Below are 16507 nucleotides of genomic sequence, written 5' to 3'. Positions count from 1 at the left end.
TGATTCCAATTTCACCAAGCAAGTAAAACCACTTTTAATCACTATAACTTTATTCTTCTATAAGTTTTGATTGCACTGGAATGAAAAAGTGAAATGCTCTCACTATATCCCGTCTAGAGGCGGAGTTGGGAATTAGAGGGTAACAACGCAACGCTGTTGTGACAAGTATTAATTTGAATTTTTAGGCTCAAGAATAGTTTAGTTTTCTGTTAGAGACAAGACACTGAGCAATTGATTGATTGATTTGTCTTTATTAAAGGGACTTTCACCTCACACTGAGCAAGAGGACATTGCTCAAGAATACCTTTGAATTTCTTCCATTTTTTTGGTTGCCTGATTCCATCCTAAAAGGTAAGTATTGCCTGGTTTTTAAGGTTTCGTCTATTTACCATTTATGGAAATAGTAACTTGAGTTTTCTCATAGCTACTCCACATCACAAAATGTCTTTGCCCTAGGCTGACATGAATCATCTCTTAATTATTTGAGCATTTCTATTTGACACTTCATTCTTCCTATCCAAAAGATGTTTTTTTTTTGCGGAAAATAAAACCCAAAATATAGGGGAAATTCTGTATTTTCTGCAGTTTTGTTCGCTTCGACATGGGGTTTTTTTTATGGCTGTTTAGCTCACAGTTGGCTTCAAATCCTTCCCAAGCTGAATTATACGACCAAATTTCAGGAAATTTGCCCGACGAATACCCCTAGAGTGTTACGTGTGGACGATATCAATTTAACGATATTTAAATATCAATTTCTTGATTTTGCTTTGGCTGACTAAGCCATGTGAGAAATTACACTGTTGAAACAGTGTACACAACAGAACATGTGCTCGATGAACAAATTGAGATTTGAAATTATGAAAAGAAATCCACGTACTCCGGTGAGACTCGAACTCACGACTCCCAATTCGTTAGACGGGCGCTTCTATTCCTTCAAGCTACGGAGTCACTCGACTATTTCCGTCGCCAGCAGGCCTAGAACTGAACTCGATTCCATAATCGCACATGGTTATCCAAAGGAGGTTTGTAATGTGAAAAGGGGGCCGAAATGGATGAAATAGGCAGTGCTTCGTGTGGTTCCGACGTCACAGCTGGAGTGGGCGAGCTTTTACCAGGCTAGGATAGATTTGGTGACCGTTTCGGAAGCAGTTCCAGCATAGTTTGCGCTAGGAAACTAGATATATTTTCTGGCTGACAGACATCTTGGCGAAAAATTGCCACTGGAACAGGAAATGTCGGTCGGAACAAGCGAAGCATGATGGGGCTTGGTATCGGACGCAGACACGTTGGCTGCCATTTTGGATGGAAATTGCTTTCTTGGAGGGGTATCAGGTATCAGTAGGTCGGCCCCAGAGGCACGTTCTCCTCCATTTGGGAAATTTGTGCCTTGGAGGGGAAACACGCTCAGCGGGTTGACGGATTAAGTTTGTAGGACAACAGGCTGACTAGAAGACTGTCTCTGCGCTGAACGGGTTCTTTCAGCTTCGCGAAAGACTTCACATGCCGCTGAAACTCGTTCACAAGCTTCTGGAGGCTATCGGGTGACTCTTTTTTGACCACAGGAAGGTCGTAAATATAACGACAGAGCTGCTTCAAAGAAAACATCGGTTATCAAACCTTTTAAGTAGAGCGTCCCACACGGCAGCGTAGTTATCGGCCGCGATGTTTAGGTTTTTAAACGGCTTACTTACCTTGCCTTCAAGGGACTGGATGAAGTACTGCAGTTTAACAACGGTGGGAATATCTGCGTTAGCGTGGTTAAAAAAAATGTTTTTGCTCCACACCGCTTATTCGATTCGTAACCATATTCTATGCCTTCTCCCGAAAAATGAGCTGATTTGGTTGAAAATTTAGAATGCACAAGCTCTTCAAAGTTTGTATGAGAATTACTATGAGAAAAGAACGTTTTTCATTCAATTGAATGTAGCATTTTCCCTTAAAGTGTTAGTTGGTTCTTGGTTCTCCTAGGCTACTCTATCAGCTACAACTTTGCCGAAGACCACATTCAAATCGGACGCCTCATTAATTTGTTATCGATTTTTATCCAGAATGAAAATCTTTGATCATGATGATTACACTATTCGATGGGCATCACTGCAATTTGCCTTGAAACATAGTAGCCATGAGTTATGTGTGCTATCTTTGGCGCCATGTGCAGCAATGTTGCCTGCCGGGAAGCTGAAGGATCACAGTTACCGCAGTCATGGTATATCTCCAATGATTTCCAATTGCATTCACCAAATGCTCAAAAACCGACATCTCTTCGCGACATTGCGTCAAGCGATGATTAGGAAATTGAGTGTTTGTGGATGCCCCCAAGGGGGAGTCTTATCATCACTTTTGTGGAATCTCGTAGCAGATACGCTATTGAGGCAACTCAATAATAGCGGTTTTCCTACTTATGGTTTTGCCGACGACTACCTGACATTGTTAGTCGGTATGTGCATCAGCACCCTTTTCGACCTGATGCAAATAGCTCTTCAGGTAGTTGGAGGGTTTGTGTCGCCAATATGGCCTTTCGGTTAATCCGAGTAAAACATCTATTGTTCTTTTCACGGAAAGGCGAAACCGTAATGGCGTTCGACCTTTGCGTCTCTTTGATTCTGAAATCAATGTGACTGAACAGGTAAAGTACGTTGGAGTCATACTTGATTCCAAGCTTTCCTGGACACCTCATGTTGAGTTCAGAATCAAGAAAGCTTGTTAGACCTTCGGGCAATGCCGTCGAACCTTTGGTACAACTTGGGGTCTTAAACCCAAGTATATCAAATGGATCTACACAACTGTTGTTCGGCCAATATTGGCCTATGGATGTCTTGTGTGGTGGCAACAGGGCGAAGTGAGAACGGTCTAATCAAAATTAGGCCATCTCCAAAGGATGTGCTTAATGGCGATGTCTGGAGCGTTCTCTTCAACTCCTACGGCAGCGCTCGAAGTTTTCTTTGACGTTGCCCCACTACACATTGATCACAAACAGGAAGCACTTTCTTGCACTTACCGTTTTACAAGAGGAAACTCCTGTGAACCACACATCAACACACACCTCGTTGTTTCCACTTTTAGTGAATTGGGACAAATTTGTCCTTGCTCCAAGTGATCTTACAATTGCTTGTAATTTTCCATATAGGACATTTTCCACGAAATTCCCTTCCCGGGAAGAGTGGATGTCTGGTTATCTGGAAAGAAGTATTTCAGACGGCATCGTATGTTACACTGATGGCTCCCTTCTCGAAGGTCGAGCAGGTGCTGGTGTTTATTCTCGTGAGCTAAGGCTGTATCAGTCTTACTCACTTGGTAGACACTGCACCGTTTTTCAGACCGAAATCTTTGCCCTTATGTGCGGAGTGAAATCAGCACTTCAGCAGCACGTAATGGGCAAAGTAATATACTTCTGATCAGATAGCCAGGCTGCTGTTTAAGCATTCACACTTATTTCTGAATTTCCTGTTCGGTACTTTTTTGACGAGATTATAACAGCAGTCACGGTGTGCCAAAAACCGTTATTATCAAATAAAAATGTCCACCAATTTGGCACCCGTCATTCGAAAGATATACTATCCTAGTATCTACTCTGAAAATTTGAAAATCTTTCATCGAGGGAAATTGAAGTTTTTGTCATTTGAGCATATTGCGGTATTTCTATAGGATTTTCTTATATGAGTAAATTTGCACATATCGTAGTTCTACGGCCATTTATAATTTCAACCCAAATAAAAATTAGTTTTTCAAATACTATCAGGTATCAGAAGGCCGGCTCCAGAGGCACGTTATCCTCCATTTGGGACATTTGTGCCATCGCCAAAATAACAGCCTATTTCATCATCTACCTGAGGGAAAAGGAAGGAAAAAGGATTTGGATGGGGATAGGGACAGGTAGGGAAATAGGAAAAATACCCTGGAAGAGGGTACTAACGCACAAGCGTACCACAATGGGTTCAAACAGCGCCCTGAAAAGGGCACTGTAATAACGCATAAAGCGAAAGAGAGCCTATAGCTCTTTACCACAGCGGGTTAAGAACAACAGAATATCCTGAAGATTCAGGTTTCTGAAGTCAGTTTCACTTAATAAGTGTTTACCGAATACTCGGAAACGCAGTTGCGCGAAAACTGGACAGTTACATATCAAATGATACGAAGTTCCATAATCGGATTCACAGCTATCACAGGCAAATGAATGAGCTTGCTGAATATTCGCCATGTGATAGCTGAGTCGGCAGTGGCCAGTCAATGCTTTGACCAGCATGCTGCAATTCTGCTTAGACAGATTAGTTAGATACTTCGCCACCCGTAGAGATGGCTCAGCACTATACAATTTGGTTTGACGACATGACTCCAAACTATTCCAATATTGTCTGTGTTGAGTGACAGCCCAGGTGTGAATCTGAAGCTTAATCCAACACTTCGATATCGGAATAGCTGGCTCAGGGCCAATGAAGTCATGTGATGCTCCAGAGCGAGCTAACTCATCAGCCAATTCATTTCCAGCGATGGAAGAATGACCAGGTACCCATAGAAGGTGAACAGCGTTTGCTGAATTCAGCTCCTCGATTTGAGTTCGACAAGCGATAACTATCTTCGACCTGGAGTTGGCCGAAGCAAGTGCTTTAATAGCAGCCTGGCTATCTGAACAGAAGTATATTACTTTGCCCATTACGTGCTGCTGAAGTGCTGATTGCACTCCGCACATAAGAGCAAAGATTTCGGCCTGAAAAACGGTACAGTGTCTACCAAGTGAATAAGACTGATACAGCCTTAGCTTACGAGAATAAACACCAGCACCTGCTCGACCTTCGAGAAGGGAGCCATCAGTGTAACATACGATGCCGTCTGAAATACTTCTTTCCAGATAACCAGATGTCCACTCTTCCCGGGAAGGGAATTTCGTGGAAAATGTCCTATATGGAAAATTACAAGCAATTGTAAGATCACTTGGAGCAAGGACAATTTTGTCCCAATTCACCAAAAGTTGAAACAACGAGGTGTGTGTTGAACTGCGGTTCACAGGAGTTTCCTCTAGTAGACCGAGTACCCGTAACCGGTAAGTGCAAGAAAGGGCTTCTTGTTTGAGATGAATGTGTAGTGGGGCAACGTCAAAGAGAACTTCTAGCGCTGCCGTAGGAGTTGAAGAGAACGCTCCAGACATCGCCATTAAGCACATCCTTTGGAGATGGCCTAATTTTGATTGGACCGTTCTCACTTCACCCTTTTGCCACCACACAAGACATCCATAAGCCAATATTGGCCGAACCACAGTTGTGTAAATCCATTTGATATACTTGGGTTTTAGACCCCAAGTTGTACCAAAAGTACGCCGGCATTGCCCGAAGGCCATACAAGCTTTCTTGATTCTGAACTCAATGTGAGGTGTCCAGGAAAGCTTGGAATCAAGAATGACTCCAACGTACTTTACCTGTTCAGTCACATCGATTTCAGAATCAAAGAGACGCAAAGGTCGAACGCCATTACGGTTTCGCCTTTCCGTGAAAAGAACAATAGATGTTTTACTCGGATTAACCGAAAGGCCATATTGGCGACACCAACCCTCAACTACCTGAAGGGCGTTTTGCATCAGGTCGAAAAGGGTGCTGATGCACATACTAACTAACAATGTTAGGTAGTCGTCGGCAAAACCATAAGTAGGAAAACCGCTATTATTGAGTTGCCTCAATAGCGTATCTGCTACGAGATTCCACAAAAGCGGTGATAAGACTCCCCCTTGGGGGCATCCACAAACACTCAATTTCCTAATCCCTGCTAGACGCAATGTCGAGAAGAGATGTCGGTTTTTGAGCATTTGGTGAATCCAATTGGAAATCATTGGAGATATACCATGACTCCGTGCGGCTTCCAATATGGCATCGAAAGGCACGTTGTCAAAGGCACCCTCGATATCTAAGAAAACACCCAAACAAGATTGCTTTTGAGCGAATGCTTTCTCGATATCGTAAACAACCTTGTGTAAAAGAGTCACAGTGGACTTACCAGATTGGTAGGCATATTGGTTCACATGAAGAGGCACGTTGGCCAGATGAACATCACGGATATGATGATCCACAATGCGTTCTAAGCATTTCAGAAGAAAAGAGGTCAAACTGATAGGTCTGAAACTCTTTGCTTCTTCATACGACGCACGACCCACTTTCGGAATAAACTTTACAGTAATATCCCTCCAGGATTTGGGAATATACCCTGTAGCAAAACTGCAAACAAGTAGTTTTTCCAAAACATGTTTGAAATAATCAAATCCCTTCTGAAGCAAAATAGGATAAATCCCATCTGCCCCAGGAGATTTGAAAGGAGCAAAGCTATTAAGAGCCCACTCAATCGATTCTATAGTTACAATACTCCGAGCCGAAGCTAAAGAATCATAACTACAAGAAAAGACATCAGGATCATCCGAAGATGTAATATCCACACATCCAGGGAAGTGTGTGCTGAATAAGCATTCCAGAACTTCCTCATCAGAGGAAGTCAGATCGCCATTTGGCAAACGAAGTTCGTTCACCCGGAAATCCTTAGATTTCGCAAGGATTTTGTTTAACCGACTGACTTCACTCAAGCTGGAAACATTTGTACAAAGGTTTTTCCAGCCGGATCGTTCAGCAGACCGGAGAGCTTTCCTGTAGGCCTTGCGAGCCGACCTGAAAGCCTCCGAACCAGCCGAACGTCGTCTGTTCCAACTCTTTCTACATTGTTTCCTGAGTTTCGCCAGATCAGAGTTCCACCAAGGGGTTCCTCTTGTGATCTTCACAGACCGTAGAGGGCATGCTTCTTCAAAAGCTTCCATGATGAAGGTCGTTGTAGTATCAACGGCATCATCTACTTGGAGTGTCAATGGATGGTGAATATCCATGAAATTTGGCTGCAACCAAATCAGTATAAAGATCCCAGTTTGTTGACCGAGGATTCCTGAAACGCAATGTTTGCGAAGTAACATTCAAATGTTCAAAAAAGATATAGCCATGGTCAGATAAAGATTCTTCATCTGACACATGCCAATTGGTCAGCTCGTGACTAATTCTGCTAGAGCAAAGCGTTATATCTAACACTTCCTCTCTAGCAGATACCATGAAGGTTGGGCGGTTGCCTATGTTAAGTAATGCAAGATCTGTACTACTTAAGTACTCCATCAAACTGGAGCCTCTCAAGTTAATGTCTGAGCTGCCCCAGATGATATGGTGAGCATTAGCATCACTGCCAACAATTAGCGGAAGGCCTTTTGAAGTGCAGTATGCGATGACTTGTTTGAAAGCATCCGTAGGGGATGGTTCATCATGTGGTAAATACACAGAACAATAGACAGGAAATACGGTTTCCAACAGATACATCAATTGTGATAGCACATACATCTCTGGTGGTTAGTTCAGAGATGAGTGTAGCAACTATTGCGTTGTTGACAAGCACACAGGCTCGAGGCATGACACGCGAGTTTGCCATTTCATGTTTACTGAAAGTGGCAAACACCGGGTTCACAAGGTTTCCTAGATAGAAATTTCCCTTACGAAAGTAAGGTTCTTGTACCAAGGCCACTTGGGCTGTACCATTTTGCATAAGTCTGCAAAGATTGATCGTTGCTGTTCTTTTATGCTGAAGATTGATCTGAGCTATCCTAACCGTAGCCACTACCCAAACTAGGTAAGATTAAACTCTTCGCAACAGCAGCACAACAAAGAACAGCAACAATAAAACCAAATCGGTATCGATTGGAAAACGCCAAAGGCGAGGATACACAGAATACACTGTGTAAATCGCATAATGCGAAACCATATAGGTGAAAATTTAAACTAATTAACAACATCTTCATAATCCCGCCCTTATTTAGCCTCAAGTGAGACTAAAGAAGGGCAGCTGATTGTCTCGGAGAAACACAAGGTCCACTGCACCATTGCTCCGGTTAGCGCAGTAAGGGCTACATACTGTGGAGGGCGCCCTGGTACTCCACAGGCTCCGTTAGCGGTTAGGTTTTTATTAGACCCCCCTAGCCATTCATTCCTAGGCACGGTAAGCATAAAGCCGCATCACACCATGAATTAGGGGTCACCTGTTGGTGGATTCTTACCACCGGAACAGGCGGTCCGTAGTGTTATTCTTAGCCAATTGAGACAATCGCTACCGACACTACACAGCTATCTTGGCTGATCGAGAAAAGAAGTTAATATTGATGATCAACTTCATACGGACTCGAACAGCCGACATATCTAAAGTGTATGATATTTAGGTAAAATTTCTTCAAATTTGACAATATTTTGATTCCTCTCAAGTTACAGTTATTTGAATAATTTACTCTATTTCCCTAAATTTTTCTTATAATCGCTATAATCCAATTATTTCCATGCGACTATCAAACCCGTATATGGTATCAGAGCAAAAATGTTATCCTTTTTAGAAATTTGTATTTAATAATGCAAAATCTGCTCAATCAAAGAAACTATATTTTAGCGCCCGTCTTTTTTAAATGTTCATACTATTTAGAATGAGAAGAATTTACTTCTTCAAAGAAAATCGCCCCTTGATCTCTAAAAATGAATGATGTGATCTCTGAAGAAAACTTCACGAGAATTCAGACCTCCGAAAACCGCAAAGCGATGTAATGTTCGTTAAAAAAACATAAAGCCTTACCCGATCAATAAAATGACGATATATTATTATTTATTGTTAATCCTTACATGTTAAACGGCGTTGTCATGCTATTCTGTTTTCAGTCAATATCTTTTTCCACATGCCTTAGATCTATTTGCGGTGTTTAGAGGGTTGATTCCTCGTAAAATTTCCTACAGAAATCATTCATCAATCTGATTCTTAGGGATTAAGGGGTCACCTGTGGCGATTTTTCTTTGAAAAGGCGATTTTTTCCATAGTAAATTGTATGAAAACTAAAAACGGCTGGCGCTAAAATATAGTTTCTCCGATCGTGCTGAAATTTTGCACAGTTTATATGGGGCCAAAATGGAACTCAAAAAGTGTGCAGGAGTGAAATGTCTATTTCTACTCATGCTAATGTATATTGTTGTTGTTACAATTTCAAACACCTCATGGCAGTTGTTTAAGGGTGTAAATATGATAATCTCATAATCTCACTTAATTTTTGGAGTTGATACCCAATACCATAAGCTACAACTCCAAGTATCTAATGAAATATTTTTTTTTATTTTTTAAAAAGATCGGTTGTCCATGTTAAAGACATATTTTTACTCTTTTATACACCCAAACCTTATTTTACGTCCACTATTGGCTTAGCGAAAAAAAAATTCTACTGCCAAAATAATGATCAAACTACACATTTTTATATTTTTGTATACTTCTCCTAATCACGAAGATTCTTTAAAAAATATAAAACTGTTGAGTTTGCTCATTGTCTTAGCGGTAGAAATTTTTGTCGCTTAGCCAAGCATGGACGTAAAAAAAGGACGAGGTGTAATAGACTGGAAAATATTTTAAACATGTGTTAGATTTTCTTCTTAACACTTTTTCAAATTATTTTATAAATGTCTTCATCTCTTAAGCCAGCGTGACTATCAAACCCAGCAATATAATGGTTTAAAATTTATCGCATATATGCTCAACAATCACGTATATTCAATACAAATTGCTAAAAAAATGTTTTGATGACGTATACGGGTTTGAAACTTATATGTAAGTAACTGAGTTATAGGTAACATATTAGGGAAATATCAGAGTAAACTATTCAAATAACTTGTGATTCCTCTAACAAAATGTTGTCAAATTTTCAGAAACTATGCTTCGATATCATACATGTAGATAAGTATTTGAAAAGCTAATGTACATATATTTGTTGAAATCATAAATAGCCGTAGAACCAGATATGTGCATATTTACTCATATACATTATTATTATTAATATTTATTAAAGACACTCATATACAGGGGATAGACAAAATGATCGGGACAGGCAAAATTTTCCCTTCTGAAAAAAATTTCAAATAGCTGTAACTTTTCGATAAGTGCATCAAATATTCTCAAATTTTCACTGTAAGTTGATCAACTATTTGTGTATCAGTGAACAAAATTCGGAAAAGGTCGAACGATTCTGCACGAAGTTATAAAGATTCTAAGAAAAAGGTAAAATTATTCGATAGCCAACTTTGAGCTGTTATATCTCCGGATTTAATGAACCGAATGCAATAAAATTTTGACCATTTATGACTTAATGAGCTTCAAAAAACTTTTGACATAACTAAAAATTCATAACACGGAAGAAAATTATAACGATTAGATTTTTTTTCTAATAAAAGACCAAATTTCAACATCGTTTAAAAATTCAAGATGCTAATTATAGCTCATTTAAATTCCCTCTGATTCCCTTGAATACAGATATGTTTTGAAAGAAAGTAACAACATATGCGGCAATTCATTGAAAAGTAATGGGATGCATATTAAAAATAGACGAATTTACTAAAAAATCATGAAAATAATGAAATCCCTATAACTTTTTCTCTCGTTAATAACTTCAAGTTGTGTCAAACATTTTTCAGATCTCATTATATGAGTCATAAATGGACAAAATTTCATTGCATTCGGTTCATTGAATCCGGAGATATAACAGCTCAAAGTTGGCTATCGGATAATTCTACCTTTTTCTAAAATGCTTATAACTTCGTGCAGAATAGCTCGATCTTTTCCAAATTTTGTCCACTAATACATAACTAGTTGATCAACTTACAGTGAAAATTTTAGAATATTTGATGCACTTATCGAAAAGTTACAGCTAATTGGACATTTTTTGAAAAGTGGAAATTTTGCCTGTCCCGATCATTTTGTCTATCCCCTGTACAGTGACCCCACACCGATGAATCACCTTAATTTTTGTACACTATTTATGAATCACCATGTTGATCAAATGGAGTGATCCATAAACTGTGGTCATTTTTTCCGATTCATAAATTGTGGGGTCACTGTATGTAAATTCTATTGAAATAACGCAATATGCTCAAATGGCAAAAACTTCAATTTCCCTCGATGAAAGATTTTCAAATTTTCAGAGTAGATACTAGGATAGTATATCTTTCGAATGACGAGTGCCAAATTGGTGGACATTTTTATTTGATAATAACGGTTTTTGGCACACCGTGGCAGTACGATCTCGGTAGTTTCGGTAATCGATTTTACTGAGGTTCAGTAAAACAACTGTCAAAATCGTATGGAAAAGCTAAACAATGCATTTTTGCTGAACGAGTTCGGTGCTCAGCAGTTTTAATCTCGTCAAAAAATTACCGAACTCGGTAATCAAAATTAAGAGTGTTTGCTACGGCCAACTCCAGGTCGAAGATAGTTATCGCTTGTCGAACTCAAATCGAGGAGCTGAATTCAGCAAACGCTGTTCACCTTGTATGGGTACCTGGCCATTCTTCCATCGCTGGAAATAAATTGACTGATGAGTTAGCTCGTACTGGAGCATCACATGACTTCATTGGCCCTGAGCCAGCTATTCCGATATCGAAGTGTTGGGTAAAGCTTCAGATTCACACCTGGGCTGCTACTCAACACAGACAATACTGGAATAGTTTGGAGTCATGTCGTCAAACCAAATTATATTGTACTGAGCCATCTCCAAGGGTAGCAAAGTATCTTACAAATCTGTCAAAGCATTATTGCAGCATTCTGGTCAAAGCATTGACTGGCCACTGCCGACTCAGCTATTACATGGCGAATATTCAGCAAGCTGATTCATTTGCATGTGATAGCTGTGAATCCGATTATGGAAATTCGTATCATTTGATATGTAACTGTCCAGTTTTTTCGCAACTGCGTTTCCGAGTACTCGGAAAACACTTATTAAGTGACACTGACTTCAGAAACCTGAATCTTCAGGATGTTCTGTTGTTCTTGATCCGCTGCGGTAAAGAGCTATAGGCTTTCTGTACGCTTTATGCGTTATCACAGTGTCCTATTCAGGACGCAATGTGAACCCATTGTGGTACGCTTTTGCGTGTATGACGATCCTATTCCCTCATCTGTCCTTTCCCCTGTCCTATCCTTTTTCCTTCCTTTCTCTGTCAGGTAAATGATGAATAGGCTCGTGTTCATGGCGATGGCACAAATTTCCCAAATGGAGGAGAACGTGCCTCTGGAGCTGACCTACTGATACCTGATACGCACGCCGTATATTCGCCACCATAAAACTCGATAGGTTGGATTGAACTAAGGTTTGTTGCCCATGAAACGATCGATAGCATCGATCGCTCGGTTTTCTATCTACCTATACATATAGACAGTGGTCGTCTTTTCATCTCTTTTAAATCTAGCGGGCAATCACTGTGTGCTAATTTGACCATTGATCACTACATCGATAGTAGATTTATAGAATATAGAAAGATTCAGAAATTGTTATTAGCGTGATCAATCATTCACGGAATTCAATTGGTGTTAACTTTGAGCTACTACAGATGTCAAGGATTGAACTTCAGGACAGTTTGGATAAAAAAGAATGTCTGTCAGAGTATAGGTTCATCGAACAGAGCAATAATGTCGCTATACATGGTTTATAATGGAGAGTTTCGGTCGTAGGTTCGATGCTGCATGTTGGCTTTTTTTTAAGGTTGACAAATCTTGTCTGATATTGTTTAGATCTTTTAATATCTTAACGAGTTACTATTTAGTAATTCACCAAACTAGATTTTGCTATTATTTCTGATCTTTTACCTCTTATATTAATCAAACCACTATATCAGTTTTTGTTATTCAATAATTCTATTAGTGAGTGAATATGCTATTCATTAAATTTTACCACCTACGCAGGGGAATTCAGTTTCAGAAAAAAAAACTTTTATAATCAGAGAAGCAGGATATATGTCAGTGAAAATGTAATGTCAGATTTCGACATCAGATAGAGCTAGTCACAAATGATGATTTGCTTCTGTTGATCTTGAATCTACGTGAAGATAAAAACAAAAACCTGATTCTAATTTCCATGGTTTTGTTTTGAAATTGTAACAAATTAATCATAGAACATTATGCTCTTCTCAAATCCGACCCTAGGTTTAGGAATGTTCATTCTAAGCTGCAATTTTTCTGTCTACTTTTATACGGTTGCAGCACGTAATATGAAAACCACACAAAAACACCCCAGCTACTACCGGGGATGAGTCCCCCTCTATTCCTTGGTTTTGCATGATTAAACAAGGCCTAAAACAATGCACTGGCCCAACTTCGGTTGACTCCTAACGGCTGATTCTCGTTCAATAGGGAAATGCGGCAAGCCTGCCTTATTTCCCACAATAACACGCAGAAAAATACTTTGTAAACACAATTAAATTCTAGTTCAAATCAACCGATTTTTCAGTTTGCTATAGCGACAAACTGATTTCTAGATTAAACTGAACTGTCCCATTTGTTTGATAATACAAATATTTTCATTTGACGAAATCTTTGACAGTTTGTTAGAACAAACTGAGATTTGATAGTTTCAACATAAAATGACAGATTGTTTTAAACGACTGCACTTTTGGTACTAACAAAACCAGAATGTGATTGTCGAGGTGATTGTGGTGGTGACGGCAGCTCCTGCGGCAGATCGGAAATCTATTTTTAGACACTCGGCAAGCGGATGGAAGCGAGAACGAATAAAAAAGGCAAAAAAGCGAAACCGACCAACTTTTTGAGGACGCTGTCTTGAGTACCTGCGCGTTATCCATCACGGCCAAAACTGCACCTGGAAGTTGGAGTGATGGTTTTGCTACACTTTCTTCGTTGTGGCGATGTTGGGGTAATAATTTTAAAGATGTGTGAGTGCATTCGGGCCATGTTTATGGTCCCCATTTTGTTGAAACAAATGAAGTTTTCATCGTTATATGGAATGATAGGAATTGATTGTTTTGATCGATAAACTCTAAGCAAAAACAAAGAAATATAACTTTGGAATAAGCAATTGTTCAGTTTGAAAATCAATCATGCGTTTTATTGTTTTAAACAAGCCTCTTTTTCCTGCGTGAATATGCCGCTCCATCGTAGCCGTAGGTATCTACCAGCCCGGGGCCGAGGGAATCTATTTGGTTACCAGGGCTGGCGGGGGGAATCATGTTTATAACAACGAACTTAGTTTGTACCCCTTTAGCGGGATTCAGTCTGTAAGTTACAAAAGTTAATGCGTTTGGATATAGGTTGGAGTGGAATTTTTCGACGGTTGTCCTTTTTGAAGTTTGGGCCTAGTGTGGCCCGTACAAAGTGTGGCAGTGTCTTTATGTAGTGGTACATAAAAATGCATAATTGGCCATTTGTTATGTAGGAAAAGTAAACGTGAATAGCAGCAGGACGACCAGGAAACCGCAGTTTAGTCTGGATTCAACTTTTCTCCATAATGGTAGTTGATATCGATTTTATTCTTTTTGGCCGAGCAATGGTCGAATGCGTTGTCGTTGTAGTATTTGTTGTGACAATATTCAGCCAAACCACAAATTAAATTACATCACCCGAGTTACAACCGATTGTGTGTGCATTCTAGCTTATTTTCTTTTTCCCCCTCCACCGGACCCTTGTGTGTTCATCGGTGTATCCGTTTCCATTTCCATTTTCCCCCACCACCGACTGGACTCGGTCTGGCTTATAATTGTTTGCTCAGAGTCCCAAAAAGAAGATGTCCAAAAAGGAACGAGCTCGCCTCGAGGCCGAACAGGCCGAGCATCAGCGGATGGAGCTGGAACGGGAACGGCAGCGAAAGATCGAGGAAGAAAAAATGCGCAAAGTTCGCGAGAAGGAGGAAGCCGAACGGAAACAGGTCCAGGAGATAGTGGCCAACAAGTTGCGGAAAGTGCAATTGGAGGATAGCTACAAGTATTTCGCCTTGATTAAAGAGGAGGTCAAACATTTGCACGGCCAGCAGAAGAAGGATCGTGAGGTATGTACGCCACTATGCCAATAGCTATTTGATTTTAGCGTTTGTAACACGTTTAGTAGATTTGGTAGAAGTCGAACATGAAGTTTGCAGTGTGGCTTAAATCGTATAAAAAGTGATGTTTTTGTAGTGAATTGAATATATATTTGCTTGTACATTGACATGTTAGAATAAGTAAAAAGAAAATCGACTTAAGTACGAGACACTGTAGACGGCCTTACAGTTGCGGTTGAAATATGTATCTGTCAAAGGATGCAAAATCGTAGTGAAATTAAAAGGAACAGTACTTAACCCGATTTTCTTTTTACTTACATAGTGTAGAATTAGCATTTAAGTTAAAATACACATTAATAAAAACTAAAAAAAAAATACATGTATTTCACTAACACGCCCAGGCTGATCTTCATCACGTTAGAATACTTTACAATCTTTATTATTGCTTCAGTGGTAATAATTTCACAGCAAATTTACTAAAATAATAAACAGTTGTGAAACTCCAATGAAGCAATGGAAATATGCTGCACGTTTGGGCGTAATAAGTAAGTAAGTTAATTTTCATGATTTTCGACGAATCAGTGAAATCAGTGTGATACATGTTTAACTTGATGTATAGTTTTCGCATTAAAAGGTACAAAATTCTGCCCCATAATTCTTATTTTTTGACAGATACGCGTATTTTGACTACCACTTGTAGTCTTCCTCAGTGTCAGTTATCCACTCAACTGACACTGGATAAAATTTACAAGTGGTAGTCGAAATATGCGTATCTGTCAAAGAATATGCATTAGAGAGCGGAATAAAAGGTGCAACACTGATTACACTCATGCGAAGAGGGTATGCTGCTTAGAGAGTTCGAATAGGCGGCATATGTTTGATTTATTTATGGTTTGCAACTACCCAAAATATTCAATTCAAAATCTCCTCCAGGATGGGCGATTAGAGTTTCACTGAAGTGAGTTTGTATGAGTCTTCTTAATGACAATTTTACAATTTAACTGTTGGCCGAATATTGCGGACAAATTTTTCACTATGCAGCCAAATCTTGGCTCATAATATTCGTTTGATAGCGCATTATTATGGAAGTCAACAACATTGATAAAGTGACGTCAAATACATTGCTTGCGTATGAACCAGAAAGAACGAACAGGAAGAAAGAATTTTTGTACGGTGACTTTAAAAAGATAATTCATTGATAATTGGTAAAGAATTTTATTTTGTAATCTGAAAGTAAGATTAGTGTACGAATAGTAACAGTGCTTCAGCAGAAATATTGTAAAAAATGTGAGAATAAGTGGTGTAGCAATAGGCCAACGTAGTGTCCACGAATAGGTCAGCTTTTGTACCGTAGACCAACGTTGCATCCTATCGCATCAAATCCATTTAACGTAATTAAGGAAAATCTTGGATATTTATATTAGCTTACAATCAATTGGTGAGACATGCATTTCCTTGTACGCGTGATAGGATTAAAATATCATTTCTAGAGTCATAATTCACGAGTTATGGTCAATATTGTCATAAGCGGCTGGCATATCAGGCCAATGCATGGTACCGTAATCCGGGATCAAATTGATTACTTTAAAACAACTTTTGCGGATAACATCAGTGCCTGCTCAAATATTGCCAAAAGAATTTCTGTAAAACCAGTACAGAGTGGAT

At 39.5% G+C, this 16507-nt stretch overlaps 2 protein-coding genes across 4 annotated transcripts in view; both read left to right on the top strand.

The window, feature by feature from the left end:
- Positions 1–2212: 2212 nt before the first annotated feature.
- The window catches only part of LOC134289565 (uncharacterized), a 246262-nt gene continuing 231967 nt past the window's right edge, over positions 2213–16507 (top strand). Inside the window, exon 1 of the mRNA XM_062855551.1 lies at positions 2213–2437. The gene's annotated coding sequence lies outside the window, so the exon portion shown is untranslated. The remainder of the gene's footprint in view (positions 2438–16507) is intronic.
- LOC109411216 (dynein axonemal intermediate chain 7) overlaps positions 14025–16507 on the top strand; it is a 132789-nt gene continuing 130306 nt past the window's right edge. For 2 of the 3 annotated variants that reach the window (XM_029864532.2, XM_062842365.1), the window contains exons 1-2: positions 14026–14317; positions 14576–14851. In XM_029864532.2, coding sequence (XP_029720392.2) covers positions 14315–14317; positions 14576–14851 — 279 coding nt within the window. In that variant the 5' untranslated portion in view covers positions 14026–14314. Of the gene's footprint in view, positions 14318–14575; positions 14852–16507 lie in introns of all 3 variants that reach the window. The other variant, XM_062842366.1, reaches the window with a different exon arrangement.

This window comes from Aedes albopictus, chromosome 3, assembly GCF_035046485.1.
Source record: "Aedes albopictus strain Foshan chromosome 3, AalbF5, whole genome shotgun sequence".
In the NCBI taxonomy this organism is placed as follows: domain Eukaryota; kingdom Metazoa; phylum Arthropoda; class Insecta; order Diptera; family Culicidae; genus Aedes; species Aedes albopictus.
The sequence above is the reverse complement of the archived record's forward strand: the minus strand, read 5'-3'. Positions and strand labels throughout refer to the sequence as shown.